The sequence below is a fragment of the Acinonyx jubatus genome, chromosome B4 (assembly GCF_027475565.1).
Source record: "Acinonyx jubatus isolate Ajub_Pintada_27869175 chromosome B4, VMU_Ajub_asm_v1.0, whole genome shotgun sequence".
Classification (NCBI taxonomy): domain Eukaryota; kingdom Metazoa; phylum Chordata; class Mammalia; order Carnivora; family Felidae; genus Acinonyx; species Acinonyx jubatus.
Window position 1 is genome coordinate 17,441,209 of NC_069387.1, and position 19,932 is coordinate 17,461,140.

General features: G+C 38.5%; 1 protein-coding gene across 3 annotated transcripts in view; it reads left to right on the plus strand.

The window, feature by feature from the left end:
* MALRD1 (MAM and LDL receptor class A domain containing 1) overlaps nucleotides 1-19,932 on the plus strand; it is a 754,681-nt gene that overhangs the window by 74,199 nt on the left and 660,550 nt on the right. For 2 of the 3 annotated variants that reach the window (XM_027074220.2, XM_053225367.1), the window contains exons 9-11: nucleotides 4,235-4,327; nucleotides 7,430-7,637; nucleotides 17,935-18,081. In XM_027074220.2, coding sequence (XP_026930021.1) covers nucleotides 4,235-4,327; nucleotides 7,430-7,637; nucleotides 17,935-18,081 — 448 coding nt within the window. Of the gene's footprint in view, nucleotides 1-4,234; nucleotides 4,328-7,429; nucleotides 7,638-11,625; nucleotides 11,877-17,934; nucleotides 18,082-19,932 lie in introns of those variants that run through there. The other variant, XM_053225368.1, reaches the window with a different exon arrangement.

Sequence of the window (19,932 nt, forward strand, 5' to 3'; positions counted from 1 at the left end):
GGTGCTTTGAATAAATCTAGTTGTAACTTCCTCCTGACATCAGCCAAATGCATTTTCCAAGAAAAGTTTATTAATTTAGCATTTGTTCTTATCAAGTATCACTAACCATCTGTCAATAGCATTTTTTTTGGTTCTATTTTCTTCTGAATTCTGAAGTGCCATCATAATTAATCCTCGGGTATTGCCTATTACCTATTACTAAGAGATCTGAAAATTCCAGAGAAATTCTCTTTTTTTATCCTAGTTCTATCACAACACCCCTTTCTTTTTCTTTTGTGTCATTTTCTTCTTATCCAGTCTTTTTTCTTTGACCTCTTCTTTTCCAGAACATTCACAGAGTTCTAAAGCATAAAATTGGATAAGTGAATTGGAAGTGGAAATTGGAAGAATAAAATAATTTCTTCCAACTAAACAAGTCAGCTTTTATTTTATTCTCTCCTCAATCTCAGACTCAGAAATTTATTAAGAAATTATAACATCTATATATTATATATATAAGTTATGAATCATTGAAAGTGAACAATATCAGTGTTCTGGTGACTTTGGGACTGTATAAGAAAAGATTATAAACAAATTGACTTCAGATACACCATATAATAAGAATAGGAATCAAAACTCCATCTCCCATATTATAAGAAAAGAAGTTAATCATGGAGAATTGATCTAATGTATTAATCAGAACCAGTTGGGTGTAAATCTTTGAGTACTGAGTGATGTTTGGTTCATTAGTTTACCTAGTATTCTGCAAGGCAAGATCCTATCTTTTCTCACACTCTATTTGCTCTGCTCTGTATACATAACATATAACATATTGGTCACTAATGAAAAATCTGCATCAAAATACATTTAAATTACATGTTGATGTTTTATCACAAACTTAAAAAGGAATCCAATCCTATAATTAAAAAAAAATAGCTCTTGATGAAAAGATCATTTGTATCTTCCATGAATAGAATAAAGAAAACAACCCTTAGGATATATGCAGGTAAATCAAGAAATATCTAGTAAAATGCTGAAGGTGATTTTCTTTATTTTCAGAGGACATTAGAATTTGAGAAGTAGAAAATACAGGGAAGTTGTTAAATAAAAAGTTGACTCTTTTTAGGGTCAGCTTACGTGTGTAGCAGTTCTAATTTCTACCATATAGAGATCCTTGAGATTAGGTCTTTATCATCTATAAAGTAATAGTCATAGTAACAGCCTGTATTTTATTCTGAAGAGAGTTTCCATTATCAATGAGCCAGCCTGTGGTACGTTGTACATATTCTGATTAACATTAAAAACAACTGGTTATTCATTATGATCATAGCTAACAATATGGTTTTGTATATTTGAAATTTGCTAAGAGTATGGATCTTAAAAGTCAGCACAAGAAAAAAAATTTGTAACTTCATGATGTTTTGGAGGTTCACTAAATTTATGGTGGTAATTATTTTACAACAATCATTATATTGTACACCTTAAACATATGCATTGCTATTTGTCAGTTATAACAATAAAACTGGGAAAAAATGAAAAAAATTTAAACTGGTAAACAAACAAACAAACAAACAAACAAAAAACCTTCCAAATGTCAAATGGGAAGAACACATAGCTGGGGCAGGCGGGGACGAAAATGCCTTAGAAAGTAGTTTAAAAAGAACAAAAACAACAACCTTGAGTTTGGTACCTTTGATTTCTTCACTGGAAGAGGAAAGGAGAAGCTGAGGTCTCCAGGAGATATAGTCATTTTTTCCTTGAAAGGTAAAATGGCATTATTGATCCTGGTCTGGGAGAGTAAGGACATTTTCAGAATTTGTATTTATTGATTGATTGAATGATTTTAAGATAACGGAAAATTAGAACTTCACTTGAACGTTTTTCTGAGCCGAGGGTTTCTTTTTTCATTGGCACCTGTTGAAAGTAACTACATAAGAGTCTGGGATTGAGGAGAGAATAAAATAAAAGCTGACTTATTTAGTTGGAAGAAATTATTTTTCTTTTTCATTACTTGTGCTGTCAGACAGGAAAATGTGTAGAAAAATCTGTATTTCATACACAACATACTGTTAACTTATTGTACAAAAAGCCATTTAAGTTTAAGAAGAATACTGCGCACTTCAAAAAACTGTAAACACATTCTTCTTCAGGTAGAATAGAGGGGAATTAATTTGTCATTGGAAAAAAAGCAGGATTGCTCTAAGTTATCTTCATAAATGAAAGTGAAGGGACGTGCTGAATGCAACTTGCCAAGCAGTGTCACTAAAAGCGTCTGTGGAGGACGTTAAGTGTCTTGATGCTAGATAACTGAGGTTGTGTAGGAAATTATTGAAAGAAAAATTAGTTGTGTGTCCCAACTTTGGGTCGCTCTGGTTCATCCTGAAGTGACCTGGAGGCTGTCAGCTGAAAATACGTCTGCCGTGGATGTTTCACTGTCTAGTGGAAGTCTTAATAGTTGATATGAATAAGTAATAAAATGAAGTACTTTTTTAATGGGTTTAGACTATCTTCTGAAATATTCAAGACTTGGAAATTGGAGTAGACATCAGAGGGTAAAGGACTGAGTTGAAAATAGATTCGTTTTTAGAAAGTGTTGGCTATGAATGAAATAAGTGAGGCTGAGGGGAGATAAATGCTTACAAGAGTCTGAAAAAGTGTAAGTGTCATGTGAAATTTGAATTACAACGAGATGTTATCTTTTGGTGCTGTTTTCTATCTCACGGTGGAAGGAGGGCACAGGCAGTCGCAGAGCTCAACCTGAGACATATTTATGCCACTCTGCATATTCACTCTATTGAAATTTGAAATAATCAATGCATCTTATGGGTAAACATTATGAACAATCTGGTCTATCTTTAGCAGGGAAGTGTCAAATTAACTTGCATGTTGGACAGAATCTAAAGAAATACGTTATTTCAGAGTGTAACAGCATGGTCACAAGTCATAAGGCACAATAACATAGGCCACATTTTGGAGTACATTATAGACTTTTACCTCATAGTGTATAGGAGCATAATTTTGCATGTACTTTGTAACCTGGAAGATGATCATTTTACCAGTGCATGACAGAGCATTGTGCTCTAGAAGTCACAAAAAGGTCTTTGAAAGAACAAGAGAGTCGAATGGAAATATAATCTCCAGACAATAACTGTATTGTTTGGAACTTGGAATGAATTCTCCCATAGAAAAAATATGTTGAGATTGTGCAGAAGAACATATCTGATAACATCGTTTTTTTAAATATTTATTTATTTATTTATTTATTTATTTATTTATTTATTTATTTATTTTTGAGAGAGAGAGAGAGAGAGAGAGAGAGAGAGAGAGAGAGGGAGACAGGTGCGAGTGGGGGAGGGACAGAGAGAGAGGGAAACACAGAATCCAAAGCAGGCTTCAGGCTCTGAAGTGTCAGCACAGAGCGCAACATGGGCCTGGAACTCATGAACCCTGAGATCATGACCTGAGCTGAAGTCAGCTACTTAACTGACTGAGTCACCTGGATGCCCCTAATGTTGTATTTTAAACTTTCATGTTGTGTTTTCGTGTTATTTCTTTCTTTTCTAATGTCATGGCAATATCGTGAAGTGTAGTAGTGTTAGCGGGATCAACATTTAAATAGCTGGCATTATGAATTTCTATTTAGAGTTGTATTTTTGAAGTACAATACTTTATTTAAGATTCTGTTCAAATTTTTGTTCTGTCCTTACTCTCCATTGTTAAAAAATAAATATATAGACATGCTTTATTTTCTTATTTGTTTAAGACTGTTTTTATAGAGCAGTTTTAGGTTCTTAGCAAAATTAGGGGGAAGGTACAGAGATTTCCCATTTTCCCCCTGGGACCATGCGTGCACAGCCTTCCCCATTATCAACATCCTCCATCAGAGTGGTACCTTTGTTATAAATGATGAACCTGCATTGACCATCATCATCATCACCCAAAGTCCATAGTTTACATTAAGGTTCCCACTTGGTGTTGTGCATCCCATGGGTTTGGACAAATGTACAATGACACGTATCCACTGTATGTTATCATCCAGAGTATTTTCACTGCCTTAAAAATCCTCTGGGCTCTGCCTTTTCATCCTCCCCTGCCTCCATTTTATTGTTCCTTTAAAAAATGTTAAACACCTTTTTACCAGTACTTTAGGCTTCCTAATATTTTCATATCAACTGAAATGTAATTGAGAGACCACATGCATGAATATGAGAGTAGAATTTGGGGAATTAGTAATGTCATTTTCTTTGAATCAAAGGAAGAAGAAATATTTTGGACATATAGCACATCAACTGACAGAAAATGGGTGAAAGCAGAAGTCTTAATACCAGAAGGACTGAAGACATTTAAGGTACAAAATGGAAAAACAAGTACTTTTTTATATCGTAAATTTAATTTGTAGTTTTGCAGTAGTGAATTTTGTCATCCATTTCTAAGTTTAAATTAGCATTTAAATTAATGATATAGATTTCTATATTTGGGGAGAGCCATTGCCTGCTTCTTTTCATTGTACTTAGCCCTTCTCAGGCCACGTTTCCTCTGAGTAGAAGAGCCAGAGTGTGACTCCTCATGTTTAAAGCGTCCTCATTTTACACGGGCTCCCTCCCTAGCACCCCCCACCTCCAACACCATGCACTGAAAACAAGGAAGCAAACTGCATTACGAAGCAGATAAATAATAAATTGGTATTGAAAATCAGTGAAGACTATGCAAATGTTTCGAATGCAGTAATTCACATCTTTATGAAACATGGATAACTCTACCTTTGCAAAGATATGTCTGCAATGTGCATGTGCTCAGTGGGAATACTATCTCTTAAGCACATTAACTCAAGATTCCATGTTGTATATAGAGTTGAGATTGTGCAGAAAAGCATATCTGATATTTTTTTAACTTTCATATTAAATATTTACCTGTCATTTCCTTCTTTTCTAATATAGCAATATTGTAAAATGTAGTCATGTCAGTAGGATCAACATTTAAATAGCTGGTATTATTAATTGCCATTCATAATTTTGTTTTTGAAGTGCATTATTTTATTTAAGATTCCTTTCCTATTGTATATAGAGTGTATAAATATTTTTTTGCTGGGCTGTGAGTATAAAATAAAAAGACTGATTGTACATGTGGCTCATGAAACCCATTTCATTCCTTTATGATAATACCACATATGTACATCTTTCTAGGTTTGAAAGGGAGAACCCGAATGAAACTGAAGTATAACCATGCAGATTTTAGAATCCCATTTACTGCTCAGATTGGAATTTCTGAACCATAGCATTTTTGTATTAATCACAGCAAAGTTGAGGTTTATATCATAGCCTATTGCAATAACATTTGGCACTATTTTAATTTTCTAAGCGATATTTATCTTTATAACTTCTGAAAGAGGTACTAAATGATTAGAGTTTCATTCTTTTTACATAAACTGAATATTAAAGTTTGTTTTGTTATTTAACTCAGAGATAAAACAAAATATAAAGGGAGTAATTTGGGAGCTATTCTAGATTTCCAAGTGCATATTAAATGTAATTAACTTTTCAATAATAGCACCCTTTTGAGATCTAAGTTTAAACTCATCAATTTTGAAACCCAAACTGATATTATTTATGCACATCTGATCTCTTGCTGCTATAAAAATATACAACTGTAGATCCAATAATTTATATATATTTATACTATATATATAGTATATTCATATGTAGAATGGTATACAGCAGCATACAAAGTTTTTCTATTATTAGATATGATTTAAGTTTAATATTATTTTCTAGACTAAATTGTTAGATATATTTACAAACTGAAACTTGATCATAAGTAATTCTTTTGTTTAAGTTTTTATTTATTTTTGAGAGAGAGAGAAAGAGGACAGAGTGTGAGTGGGGGAGGTGAAAGAGAGAGGGATACACAGAATCTGAAGCAAGCTCCAGGCTCTGAGCTGTCAGCACTAACTCATGAATGGTGAGATCATTACCTGAGCCGAAGTTGGACACTCAATCAACTGAGCCACCCAGGTGCCCCCTTAAGTAATTCTGAACAAATATATGTATATACATATATATATGTATATGTATACATATTCATATTTTTGCAAAGGAGAAAATATATTCAGAGACTTTAAGCTGGAAGAAAGTGAAAGGAATTAGTCTTTATTTCTAGTATCTTACACATTAACAACATCTTGTTCATTGCTGTTCAATAGTATTTTCTGTCATAAGGGGAGATTTAAGTATCTGTGCTCTCCAATATGGTAGCCAGTAGCTACCATACATGTGGTATGATAATACATGTGGCTACTGAACACTTACAATGTGGCTAGTGTGGCTGAGGAATGGAATTTTAATTTTATTTTCATTAACTTAATTTGAAATAGCCCTTTCTAGCTTGTGGCTACCATATTGGATGGCAGAGAAATAGTTATTTAGTAGCGTCAGGTATTCATAACTCTTGTCCACTCTGGTGGACAGCTAGCCATTGCTCTTGATAGAAGCTCAAGGATAATACTTTGATATTATCTTACATTGGACTGGCAAGTATGGTCATTGCACTTGCTAATACCATATACTTTCAAAAAACCTCGCAATTCAGCTGGAGACAATGAGACTTATTTCTTTTAATTAGCACTTGTTTGATTATTAGAGAAATTCTTCTCTGAAAATAGATTTTTATATTTATTATTTTAAATGTTCTATTCTTCTGTTGTGTCCCCTTACTATTTGCCTAACATTTCCCTTGCATTCCAATGCTGATATCAGTAGTTTAAAAACCAGATGCGGTCATAGCTTTTGGTCTCTAAGTAGTGATCATACTTATTCTTTTCCCTGAATATTAAAGAAAGAGAGCAGTGAAGATGATGCTCAAGTAACAAATTTGCAGTCAGGGACATTGCCAAGGGTGAAGTGGCATGTAGTATTTCTTTTGCTCATGGGTGGGTTCTCAGAGGTGTCAGTGGATCTGCTGTGCCCATAGTCTTTGTCCTGGTCCCTTGGGAGGCATATATTATGGACTGCTGACCTTTCTTAAATGTAGGGCTTTTTTCATTCAGACCAATTATACATGTGGGTCAGGCTTCTCAAGTAGGAACTTTATTGGTTGTATTTGCTTCTCTTTCAACAGGTGTTTTTCTCAGTAACTATTAAATGTCTATTATTCTTTTTTGGAGGGTTATTTTTTTAAATTATTTTTTTACATTTACATTTATTTATTTTTGATAGAGAGAGACAGAGCATAAGTGGGGGAGGGGCCGAGAGAGGGGGAGACACAGAATGTGAAGCAGGCTCCAGGCTCTGAGCTGTCAGCACAGAGCCCGAGGCGGGCTCGAACTCACAAACCGCGAGATCATGACCTGAGCCGAAGTCGGACGCTTAACTGACTGAGCCACCCAGGTGCCCCTGGAGGGTTCTTTTAAAGGAGATTATCAACTCATAAATTGTTCATGTTTTTCCTTTTGAAGATTATCTTTGAAGGGACTATTCTGAGCCAGAAAGGTTTTATTGGGCTGGATCAGCTCTGGGTCTATGCCTGTGCACGTGCTCCATCCAGAAAGCTTTGCTCTACAGAGGAATTCACTTGTGCTAGTGGCCAGTGCATCACCCAGGAATTGGTCTGTGACTCTCAGCCAGACTGTTCTGATGACAGTGATGAAGACCCGGCAACTTGCTGTAAGTGAATTAATGATTTACTTCTTCACATGCTCACATTCATGACTGTGGTTGGATTTAAAAGTCTTTGCATCGAGTGAGGTAAAGTTAACATGTATGAAATACGATGAATGTTTATTCTCACTCTGAAGCTATTAGCACTATTCTTTGTGGGGGTCTCTAAGCTAATTTAAGACTTTGGTACTTTTTGTTAATACTGCAAACTTTGTTGAACAAGTGAGTAATTGTATTATGGTATGTGTGTGTTTTAAAGAGGAAAATGGGTGGGAAGGGCAACCCCTTTATACTTTTCCCTTTGGAGACATATATTATGGATTGCTGACCTTTATTAAGTGTAGGGCATTTTGCATTCTGACCAATTAGACAGAAAGCTGTGGGGAGGGTTTCAAGAGGAGGGCTGCCATTGCCTTCTAGGCAGCCATGATGCCTGTAGAAATGTCAGCTGTGGTTGGTATTCATGACTGGGCAAAATTTAGGTCCAGCACCTCCCTTTTAGGATTTTTATGGAGAGGCTTTGATAGGAGTGATGACAAGAAGTCCCATTACTATTCAAGTCTAGTTGTATTTGAAAGGAAATACAATTTAATTTAAAACCCAAATGATGGTTCCCATATGAGGTAACTTAGCAACTAAGATACTTGCATCTCTTTGGAAACAATGAATTCTAACTAAATTATTCCAAATCCCATATCACAAACAAGTGGGTTTTCTTAATTATTAAAAATTTGCCATTTGTTTTGCTGCAGTTTTAGCGATGTATTTTGTTGAAAGAAATATTGCAACGTGTCGCTTTTTAAATGAAAAGTTCTTTGTACAAAATGCTTCTGTTGATCGGTAGGGATTTTATTAAGAGCAACGGAACAGGATGCAGGAAAGAGGAGATGGGAAAGCGAGGGAGAAATCCTCTGCCTGTTTTTATTTATTTTTTTTTAATTTTTTGTTTTTAATGTTTATTTATTTTTGAGACAGAGAGAGACAGAGCATGAACAGGGGAGGGGCAGAGGGAGAGGGAGACAAAGAATCTGAAACGGGCTCCAGGCTCTGAGCTGTCAGCACAGAGCCTGACACGGGGCTCGAACTCACGTCACGGACCGTGAGATCATGACCTGCGCCGAAGTCGACGCTTAACTGACTGAGCCACCAGGCGCCCCCCTCTGCCTGTTTTTAAACAGCAATTCCATTAATGCCTCAGACACTTGGTTTTAATACTAGATTAAAAAAAAAATCAACTTACCAGTATAATCTTGGTGGAATTTTTGGGTACAGTCTTTTATCACTCAAAAAATATGTGAGGACAATTCATTTTCTCTAATGTGTCAGTTTCTTTTCTTTTTCAAAAAAAATGTATTAAGCTTATTTATTTACTTTGAGAGAGAGAGAGCGCACGTGCGTGCACACAGTGGGGGATGGGCAGAGAGAAGGAGAAGCAGAATTCCAAGTAGGCTCCACACCATCAGCACAGAGCCTGATGCAGGTGTTGAGAACTCACTGTGAGATCATGACCTGAGCCGAGATCAAGAGTAGGTTGCTTAACCGACTGTGCCACCCAGGCACCCCTGTCAATGTCTTTTCTGTGCCTTAAAATTTCTTACAAAAATTTGGGTCATTTCTTTTGGAGAAATTCACCTTACTAATAGTTTGCATTATTCTTGGGTTCATTGGCCGAAAGTAAATATATTTCTTCTCTTTTCAATTGCACATATTGACACTTAGCTTTTTTCCTCCCTTTTTCCCCCTCCAGTGAAGGGTTTTTTATGTTCTCCTTGTAATTGTTTCTTTTTTTGTAAATCAAATTCCACTCGGAGTATCAGTAGATATTTTAGCATTTGGTTTTGAACATATTTTCCCATTTCTCTTTTTTTCTTGTAGTTTCATTGGTTACATAGTTGGGATTTTTCCAGGGGAGTATATCTTGATACCATTCTGCTATTTCCTTGGAGTGAAGGGACAGATGTCTGTGCTTTTCAACAAATAGTGTTATTTCCTACTGTGTTAAATTTTCCAAATTATGCCATTTCATTTGAACAAAGAAAACCTGGCATGTTTGCTTGATTGAGACCAACTTCATGTAGAGAGTGTGACATAAAAATGTAGCCATATTACATATTATGAAATATTTATATATTGATGCATATATGTCCATATTTGATGCTGACATGAGTATTTCATGTATATATTTGTTCAATCATTTTTGTTTTGAGGAAGTTATAAAGCAATTGAATTACTAGAATTTGTATTACACTATTTTCTGTGCTAAAATAATATATTTGTGCATATATACACACGCTTATATATATCGTTACACATGCTTATATATATTGTTCCCTTTGAAATTTAAAACCACCTTGAAACATTCTACGCCTACTTTAAGTTTGTATTTTACAAATTGCGTTTGTAACGCAAACTTTTCTTATGGTTTCCCATGTTCATAAAGCACAAGCAACATGCTTTTATACCTTCCTTTTATCCCATTTGAGGATGGATCTCTAGGACTGTGTAGCTTATATATGCAGTTTGAATAGCACGAGTACTTACTGGAGACTCAGGAAATATTAACTAAAGAATACGGTTAGTTGGGATTATGTAGTCAGTGTGCTTTTCCCAAAAGTCACACTCACTCAGGTGTTCTTTCATTACCAAGTTCCTCTTAATTTTAGATACTTTTAACAAGAGTAGTTGACCGAGCCTCTAGCCCCATGCCTTTTATAAAGCAGTTAATTGTTAAGTGTAAAGGAGTGTTGCTAGAGTTTTGCTACTCTGGTGTACTTTGTGGACCAGTGGCATCGGAATCATCTAGGAGCTCTTTTGAAATACAGAACCTCAGGCCATAGCCCAGTCTTACAGGACCCAAAGTTGGCCATTAACAATGTCTCAGGTGGTTCCTCTGCATATTAAAGTTTGAGAACCGCTGAGCCAAACAGTCTTCAGAAATGGAGCCACAGCTGAGAGAGAAAACAAATGGCATATAAAAAATAGACTTAAGGCAAACTAGTCAAGAGAGCTTTCACGACAGAAGCTAAAACTCCCATAACTAATTCCTGAGAGCATCACTATAATACCAAACGATAGATTTTATTTTTTAAATTTATTTATTGAGAGACAGAGACAGCACGAGTGGGAGAAGGGTAGAGGGAGAAGAAGAGAGAATCCCAAGCACACTGTCAGCGCAGAGCCCGAACGGTGGCTCGAACTCAGGAAACCGAGATCGGGACCTGAGCCAAAACCCAGAGTCTGATGCTTAGCCTAGTGGGCCACCCAGGCACCCCGAACGATAGATTTTAAAAACAGTTTTATTGAAGAACAATGGACGCACAACAAATGCACATACTTAATGTCTGTGATTGTTGACTTATACACCCAGGCTTTGTCCAGGAGCTTTTCTGTGTCCTTCTTGTAAGAACACTGAACGTGAGAGTTTTACCCTTTTAACGTGGTGGGGCAGCACGTGTGGCCGCACAGATGGGGACAGACGCTGGCTGGTTACCGTAGCGTGCGCCCCCTACTCATACCCGGGCGGCTCGCCCCGCCACCTTTCGCCGCCCTGGGCCCGGGGCGCAGCGTGTCGGGCGGCGGGCGGCACCTGGGCGGGGACTACCCTCCCGCTTCCTCTTCCGCGGCCTCGCGGTCTTCACAGGCCTCCCCGCGGCGGACGGCCGCCCTGGGCTTCGACAGCTCGCGGCGGGCGGGCGCCGTTCTTGGCCCTCCAGCAGGTGGGTGCTCCCCGCGGACCCAGCAGCCGCCCCCGGGCCGTGCCGGTGAACCGGCGCCGCGAGGTCTAGGGGTCGTGTTCGCTGGGAAGCACTTAACGTGCTGTGCAGGGACCCCGACCCCGACCCCGCGTTCGCGGCGGGCGGCGGCGGCCGCACGCCCCCCACTCCCCCCGCCTCCGCCTCCGCCTCCGCCTCGAGCTCTTCCCGCGCGCTGTGGCCGTGGCCTCGCCCGTGGCCTCCTGACGCCGCGCCGCCTCCCGGAAGGGGGCGACCCCGCGGCGAGCGGGCGCAGGCCGGGGGATGCGGGGAGGCGTGGCGGCCCCCAGCGGCGGGCGCCCGCGTGCTCGGAGCCCGGGAGAGCGGGCGGGAAGGCCCGGGACCACGGTGACACCGGGAGCCAGCCCCGAGGGAGCGAGGCGTCCCGCCGGGCAGCCCCCCGCCGGGCCGGGAGCTCCCGCGCTTCCAGTTCTTCGAGCAGAAATGGGGCGGTTACTGCAAGGACCGCAGCAGCCGATGGCGCAGTGCCCAGGTATGTGGGTCCAGGGCACCCCCAAGGTTTCCTTCGGGCAGGCTTGCAGAACTTGTCAGACAGAAGTCTTAGAACTTTCTCGAGTGGAAGAGAGCACCTGTCAAAGTTGTAAACAGACTCCATGCCTCTGCTCCGTAAAACTTCGCCGCGCCGACCCTAAAAGTCCCTGTCATCGAGATTTGTGGGGGAGTTTCAAAGGCAAACACCTGTGACAGCACTTTGAGCTTCAAATACATCGTTTAAACGAGGGGGAAAAACGGTCCTGCCGAACGTGTCTTAGCGAGCAGCTAAGTGAGGTGTGTTTTTTTTTCTTCCCATGCCCCTTTTCTGTCTCTCCGTTCTGAAAATAATTTATGAAAGGCCGTATTTTCGACAAAGCCCTAAATAGAAGTATTGCAAAAAAAAAAAAAATGCACAGTATTGTTGACTGTGTAGTGTGCAGGAGACTTCTAAACGAATTCATCTTGCATACTTGACGCTATACCCATTGAACAACAACCCACCATTTCCCTGAACCCTTGGCCCCTGATAACCACTGTTCTGTTTTCTGCTTCTAGGAGTTTTAATATTTTAGATACCTCATATAAGCGGAGTCATTATGCTAGGTGAAATAAGCCAGTTATCGGACAAATACCGCATGATTCCAAACAATAGATTTTTGACATTTACTAATATGATCCTGTATAAAAGAGGGACATTGCATTGCAATGTATTTTTAAATATTTCTTTTAAAAACTTATCTATGTATTTTTGTGAGAGGAAGAGCAAGCGTGAGTGGGGGAGGGGCAGAGAGAGAGAGAGAGGAAAAGGGTGAGAATCCCAAGCAGGCTCTGCCCTGTCAGCGCAGAGCCTGATGTGGGGTTTGATCCCACGGACCTGTGAGATCATGAACTGAGCTGAAACCAAGAATTGGACTTCTAACAGACAGAGCCACCCAGGTGCCCCTATTTTTAAATACTTCTAATAAAATAATTAAAATATACCTTGTTCCAAACATATCTAAAGGCATATACATTCGCAGGTGGAACAATTTACATATAAAATATACCTAATTTCTAGACACATTCCACGTGGATGAACCCTAAAGCCATTATGCTAAATAGCACAAGCAAGTCACAAAAAGACAAATATTGTATAATTCTACTTACACAAGGTACACAGAGGGGTCAAATTCATAGAAACAAAGCAGAAGGGGGGTTGCCGGGGTGAGGGGAGGGAAAGATGGGGAGTTGGTGTTTACTAGGTATAGAGTTTCACTTTGTAAAGATGAAGAAGTTCTGGACTATGCCTGATGGTGATGGTTACACAACAGTGTGAATGTACTTATTCTGCTGAACTACACTTAAAATGGTTAAAAAGATAAGCTTTATGCCACCTATATTTTACCACACAAAAATACAATAATTTATATACCCTTTTCAATCATAACATGGAAAAAGACTGTATATGTGTTTCAAAAAGGATGCAAGGTTGGACAGATCTCTGTCGGAATCGAATAGTATGGGAAACTCTGGTGGAAACAAAAAGTTCTTTTAATTGTAGGATTCTTCAGAGCATTTAAAATGCTAGTACTTTAAAGTACACTTTAAAGGAGAAGTCGGAAAAAAATAAAGGAGAAGTTGATACAGTGTTCAAGTGAAGGAAGTTTTAACCAAGAATCCAATGCAGTGCATTTAATGTTCACTGTGGTGCTGTCTCTGGATGTCTTTCATATTTTGAAGAAAAATGTTATGCTAAAAATTTCCTGCAGGCAAGGGAAATAATATATGTAGTGGAGAAAAGATCCTTGTGGCTTTACAGTAAGTATTAAAATGTTTACCTGATATAATCATATTAAGATCTAATATATGCTTATGGAATGCAACATTCCCCATTTATTCCCATACATACTTCTCCCCCCTTATATAACGGAAAAGCGATTTACTTCTGAACTAGAAGATTCATAAATATTTTAATTTTCTTAATCCAGAAGAATTTTCCTCAGCTGCTACAGTGAATTTTTTCTTTGGCCAATATGCTGCAGTGGTTAAAAATGCAAGAGAAAGCTTTGTCATAATTTTAAAATATTACTCTGATGAACTCAGCAAAATTTTGCTAAAATTATGAACAGTGCCATTTCTCATGCTCTGATTAGAAATAGTGAAGTGTGTTCTATAATCACGGGAAGTTAATATAAAAGCAACCAAATAATCAAAAATCACTGTAATGAACACTTATAATATGAATAGATGATTTTTTAGATTTTATAAATACTTAGCATTTAACAATATGGTGTCAGGCATTTATTAGTGGCCAAAATGTGTTTGGCTCCTCTGGTTTTCTTCAGATATTTATAATTGCAACTTAAACTTTTTGAATTATGTAGGGGAATTTTAATGGAAAAACCTAAACTTTGGTGACTGGAATTTGATTTATATTTTATAGCACAGATAAATTCTAGAATACTTTAAAAAATGTCCTTTGAAGTATACTGGGATGACTGTCATTGGTAGAAACAGCTGAGCAATTCAGCAAGATTTTTATACGGAGGTGACTGTACCATTTTGCTTCCACATCCACCTATCTTTAGGGTGATGGATTTCAAAAACAAATGTTCATTTTTCAAAGGACAGGGTGTTTCTCATGTTTTGTGGAAAGTGCAACGATTGACATTTTAACTGGTGAAACGTCCAGATAATGAAAGAGATCAATTTTTCTCCCAGTGCCACATTTCAACATTTACATGACCCAAAGTTATTTTGTCTTGAAATCCTCTTTATATCTTTGCCTTTCAGTGACATAGACACAGTTGTGAAGAGCCTATGGAACAGTGGGGTGATGTTTGTGTCACATTGTACTTTCCATCCACAGTTATTGGTCTTATTGCCAATTCACAGTATTGCCTAGTTGGGCAATAGGATGGTTACTGGTTAAATCAGTGGCTACCTGCAGTGAATAAGATTGCTATTTGCACGGATTTATTTCCTTTGTATATTAATATGTATTTCCCAACAGGGCAATGTTGAATTTATTACCCAAACAGGAATGCTTGAGAGGGAGAAAAAAAGAGGTTTTAATTGTTATGCTAGGACAACAGGCATAAACTGTGGCAACCCAGATGGGTGGTCACCCCACCCATGGAAGATTTTCTATTCCAGGGAGGTGTATTCCAGGGGAGAATTTTGGGTACCCTTGGGAGTAGGTGGAAAAGTTCCTTACCATGTCCAAAACCAAGGATTTGGAACTTTTAAGCACGTTTCAGAGGTCAGGTATGTATTTTGAGTCTTGCGTATTTCTACACTCTACCAACTGAGAAGAGTCTGAGGTCACCTAATAAGTGGCAAAGTTCATAGAGAACCAAGGAATTAGACCAGAGGATTTTCCAGATGGCCTGGGAAACAGTCACAGCTTGTTATTGGTGCTTAAGACTGTCAAAAACCAGAAGAGATTCTTCTTTGAGGATTAACTTTTTATCAGTAGTACCCTCTGAACTCTGTAGCCAGAGCTGAGTAAAGAAAAACACATCCAGAAGGTTTCCAGTTAAGTATATGGGTGAATGGCGTTTCCTTGTCATGTGGATTCACCATTAGGTAGTATGCAACATCTTTTCATTATTATAATGTAGTCGTGTTTGTTTTTTGGGAAATCCATTTCAGGGAGAAGACAATATTTGCTTGTAAAGAAAAAAATAGCATTATATATCAGTTATATGACTGTCTAAACAAGCATGCTCTGAGATCTAAATGTGTACATGTAGAGAAAATTTAAGTGGTAGTGTTACTTGCATAGTGGACTTCAGTGTTTTAAGAGTTGACACGTTAGTGATGAACTATCTGGTCATGAAACCAGGCATCCCTGTTTATAGAAATTTGAAGATCCTTTGATTATTAAGATATAGTGAGCTCATTCAATATACTGGTCACTTTGGTCATATTATTTAAAATTGAAAATAATGGTTAGGAGCAGACATATGGTAGTGTAGTCCCTGGTTTAGGGAGGCTTCATAGTTAAAGAGCTTTGTTGACAGACATTTCAAAGCCCAGATGTTCTGTTTATTAAATTTACCACAGACAAGTACTTAGAGCTGCTTTTCTCTTTGAGGGGTGATTACACTTACTGTGTGGGGTAATTGAGAGGACTAATGGTACTGTATGCAAAATCCCCGGCACCACTCTGGGTACTTCCAGTCACATGTCTGTTGTTCTTATTACTAAAGATAATAGGATTAAAATTTTTTTTTTAATGTTTGCTTATTTTTGAGAGAGAGAGAGACAGACAGAGCGCAAGTGGGAGAGGGGCAGAGAGAGAGGGAGACACAGAATCCGAAGCAGGCTCCAGGCTCTGAGCTGTCAGCCCAGAGCCCGATGCAGGGCTCCGGCACAGGAACCACGAGATCATGACCTGAGCCGAAGTTGGATGCTCAACTGACTGAGCCCCCCAGCTGCCCCAAGATGATAGCATTTTGATCCTAGGGAGCTTGTTAAAACTTGGAGTTTGTCAAAACTTCGGGTATGTTTTGACCAAGAATTATTTTGTCCCAGTGCTGTAAAAATGCATATGCATGAAAAGGAGTATTTGGAAATAAATTCTTAAATTGTATTAATTTACTCCCCAAGCTATTACCTAAGATAGCCTGATGCTATGATTCTTATTGTAGGTAAAGGGAATTTAAGCTCATAAAAACTAATTTCTCAAAAGCACAAGTCAAGTTGTTGCAATTTCTAGTTTACTGCCCAGTCTTGCTGCATTTTTCTTACTAATTTGGTGGCAAAAGTGGTAAAGATGCTATGAAGCTTACCCCACACATTGAATTAATCTAGAACTAGTTCTTTTTTTAAAGTTATTTTATGTATATATGTATGTATTACTTTTTTCCCAAGTTTTAATTTAAATTCAAGTTAGTTAACATACACTGTTATATTAGCTTCAGGTGTAGAATTTTAGTGATTCATCACTTATATACAACACCCAGTGTGTTTAAGGCGAGTGCCCTCCTTGATATTCATTACCTATCTAACCCATCCCTCCACCCACCTCCCCTCCAGTAACCATCAGTTCTCTAGATTTAAGAGTTTGTTTCCTGGTTTGCTTCTCTTCCCCCCGCCCCGTTCATCGGTTTCTTGAATTCCACATATGAGTGAACTCATATGGTATTTGCCTTTCTTTGACTGACTTATTTAGCTTAGCATATTGTCTAGCTCCATTCATGTCATTGGAAATGGCAAGATTTCATTATTTTTGAAGAATACACACACACACGCACACACACACCCCGTATCTTCTTTATCCATTCAACAGTTGATGGACATTTGGGCTCTTCCCATAATTTGGCTATTATTGTAAATAATGCTTCTATAAACATTGGGGTGCATGTGTCCCTTCAGGTCAGTATTTTTGTGTCCCTTGGGTAAGTACAATTACAATTACTAGTGCAGTTACTAGGCCATATGATAGTTTGATTTTTAACTTTTTTGAGGAACCTCCATACTGTTTTCTTTTGTGATTAATGTAGAAACATAAGTATTTCCTGACTTTTTAGTTGTGTATTAAGAGGGAAACGAAAAGCAAAGTTCAGAATGTCTAATTTACCTGCAATTCCACTGTGACTAGGCAATTTTTTTTTTTGAGAAACTATTAAAATAGTGTAACAGAATGAATACCAAGGCACCAACCGCAAACTGTTTGGGTATCCAGAATCAATTCCCCTCTTTCAAATGGATCTTTTTAAACTACTGACTGAGCTGTTGAATCTTGTTGGTCTTGGCAGAGGAATCAGTTACTCCCTGCAAAGAAAGCTCTACTTTGATGGTGCATCACTGAGCACAGTAGAGATGACCACAGCCAGAATGAAATGTGCCAAACTTGTAGTTAGAAGAATGTAGAAGGGCGATGCCTCACACATCACATGGAAAACTCTGAGGGAAAAGTAAACTATTCTGATATTCAGAAAATGATTATTACAAAGTGGAACGATTGTTCTGCCCTCCGAAGTTAATTGGCTGATATAAAGTCTGTATTTCAGGAATTATGTTTCCTCCTTAATTCCTCCTCATCTGTTTTTTCCCCCCATGCATAACAGCACATCATCTCACGTGTGATTTTGAGTCTGGTTTCTGTGGTTGGGAACCATTTCTCATAGAAGATTCACACTGGGAGTTCATGAAAGGATTGGCCAGTGGAGACAACCACCTACCTGATGCTGATCACATAGCAAACACAAATAATGGTAGGACATTTTCCTCTTAAAAAAGTGTTTGTTGTCTTTCATGTTGCAGAATGGTGCTACTATGTATTTTCATTTCTAGCTATAGACTATATACATAGAACTCTGGTTTGTCTTGCTTTAAACTGTCATGATCAACATGATAATTTGTAATTAATTGAGTTTCCCGAAAAGAACATTGTTTTAATAAACAATGTTTTTCTTGCCACATTTTTTTTACTTTTTGTTTTATAATTTTTTTAATGTTTATTTTTGAGGGATAGAGCGCACAAGTGGGTGAGGAGCAGACAGAGGGGGACAGAAGATCAGAAGCTGGCTCTGTGCTGACAGCAGAAAGCCTGATGTGGGGCTCAGACTCATGAACCATGAGATCATGACCTGAGCCAAAGTCGGACACTCCACTGACTGAGCCACCCAGGCACCCCTGTTGCCACGTTTTTTACAGGGTTGAAGGCATGAGGGTGGGGGGGGGGAGTCTTCTGATATTGTCAATCCTCTTTAAGCTCATCCAAGCCTCTTGAACATTATTCTGTCTCTCCTTTGAGATTTCCAAGGAAGTATGCCAAGCTAGCAGTGTTGGCTGTATTTTAAATTATAGCCATTGCAAACTGGGGTTGGTGGGGGAGCATGTCAATGGATGGAGAGAGAGACTTTGACCGTCCATCTGTTGTCTAAAACTATAAACTCAGATTATTATTTCACAGTGGAGTAAGGTCCTAATTTGTGTGTGTGTGTGCGCGCGCACACGTGCACGCCTGTTAACCTTATTTTTCCTTTAAGATTTTGTGATGGAGTGGATTAAAGTTTGAAACAGAAAGGACAACTCATTATTGTCTATCTGTTAAAGTGTAATTTAAATGCAGCAACATTCAACCTTTTTGGTGTACCGTTCACAGAATTTGAACAAACATATGTAGTTGTATAACTATCAGAAAACTTAAGATCTGAAAGAGTTCCATTCTCCCCCCAAATGCTATGCCACTTTGCAGTCAATGCTCATCTCACTTCTAGCCACCAGCATCTAACTGATCTGATTTCTGTCCCTATGCTTTTGCCCTTTCCATAATGTCATATAAATATACTAATGTCCTATGTAGCCTTTTGAGTCTGTCTTCTTTCAATTAGCTTAATGGATTTGACTTTCATCCTTGTTGATTGCAGCTCCTTCCTTTTTTACTACAGAGTAGTATTCCATTGCATTGATAAAGCGCAGTTTGTTTATCCATTGATCAGTTGAAGGATATTTTAGTTTCTAAATGTTGGTGATTATGAACATGCTGTAAGATTTGCATACCTTTTTTTTTGTTTGTTTTGTTTTTGGACATAAGTTTTCATTTGACTTGAGTACTCTATCCAGTTCCTTTGTTTAATTAATGTTTTCCTTCTGGTGTTGAGTGAAAGGGCCTCTGATTTCTGGCCCTTTTTGACCTCTGGGAAATATTCCAGTTGCGCCTTTTAGAAGTTGAAGTTCCAGCTTCACTCAAGTTTCCTCACCTCCATGCACTGGTCAGTACTCAGGTGGAGATTTGGGGGAGGGGGAGACTCTGTGGATCTCTGGATCTCTCTGCAGCCCTGTCCTCCTGTCCTCTGCCTTGTGGACTCTAGCCAGTTGAGTGTCCCCAAAGTGGCACCTCCATCTTTTCAATTTGAAGAGACCGTCACACTCCTTCTGGCTCCCCACTCCCTACACGGCAGCTGGAAACTGTTTAGGCAGTAAGCTGGGGAAATTGTATGGCATAACTCATTTATTTTCCCTGTCTTAGAGATCATTGTCCTGTGATCCTACGTACTCATTGTCTTACTTTTAAAGTTCTTTTTGTTTGTTTGCTTCATTTCTTTGGTCTGGATATGCTA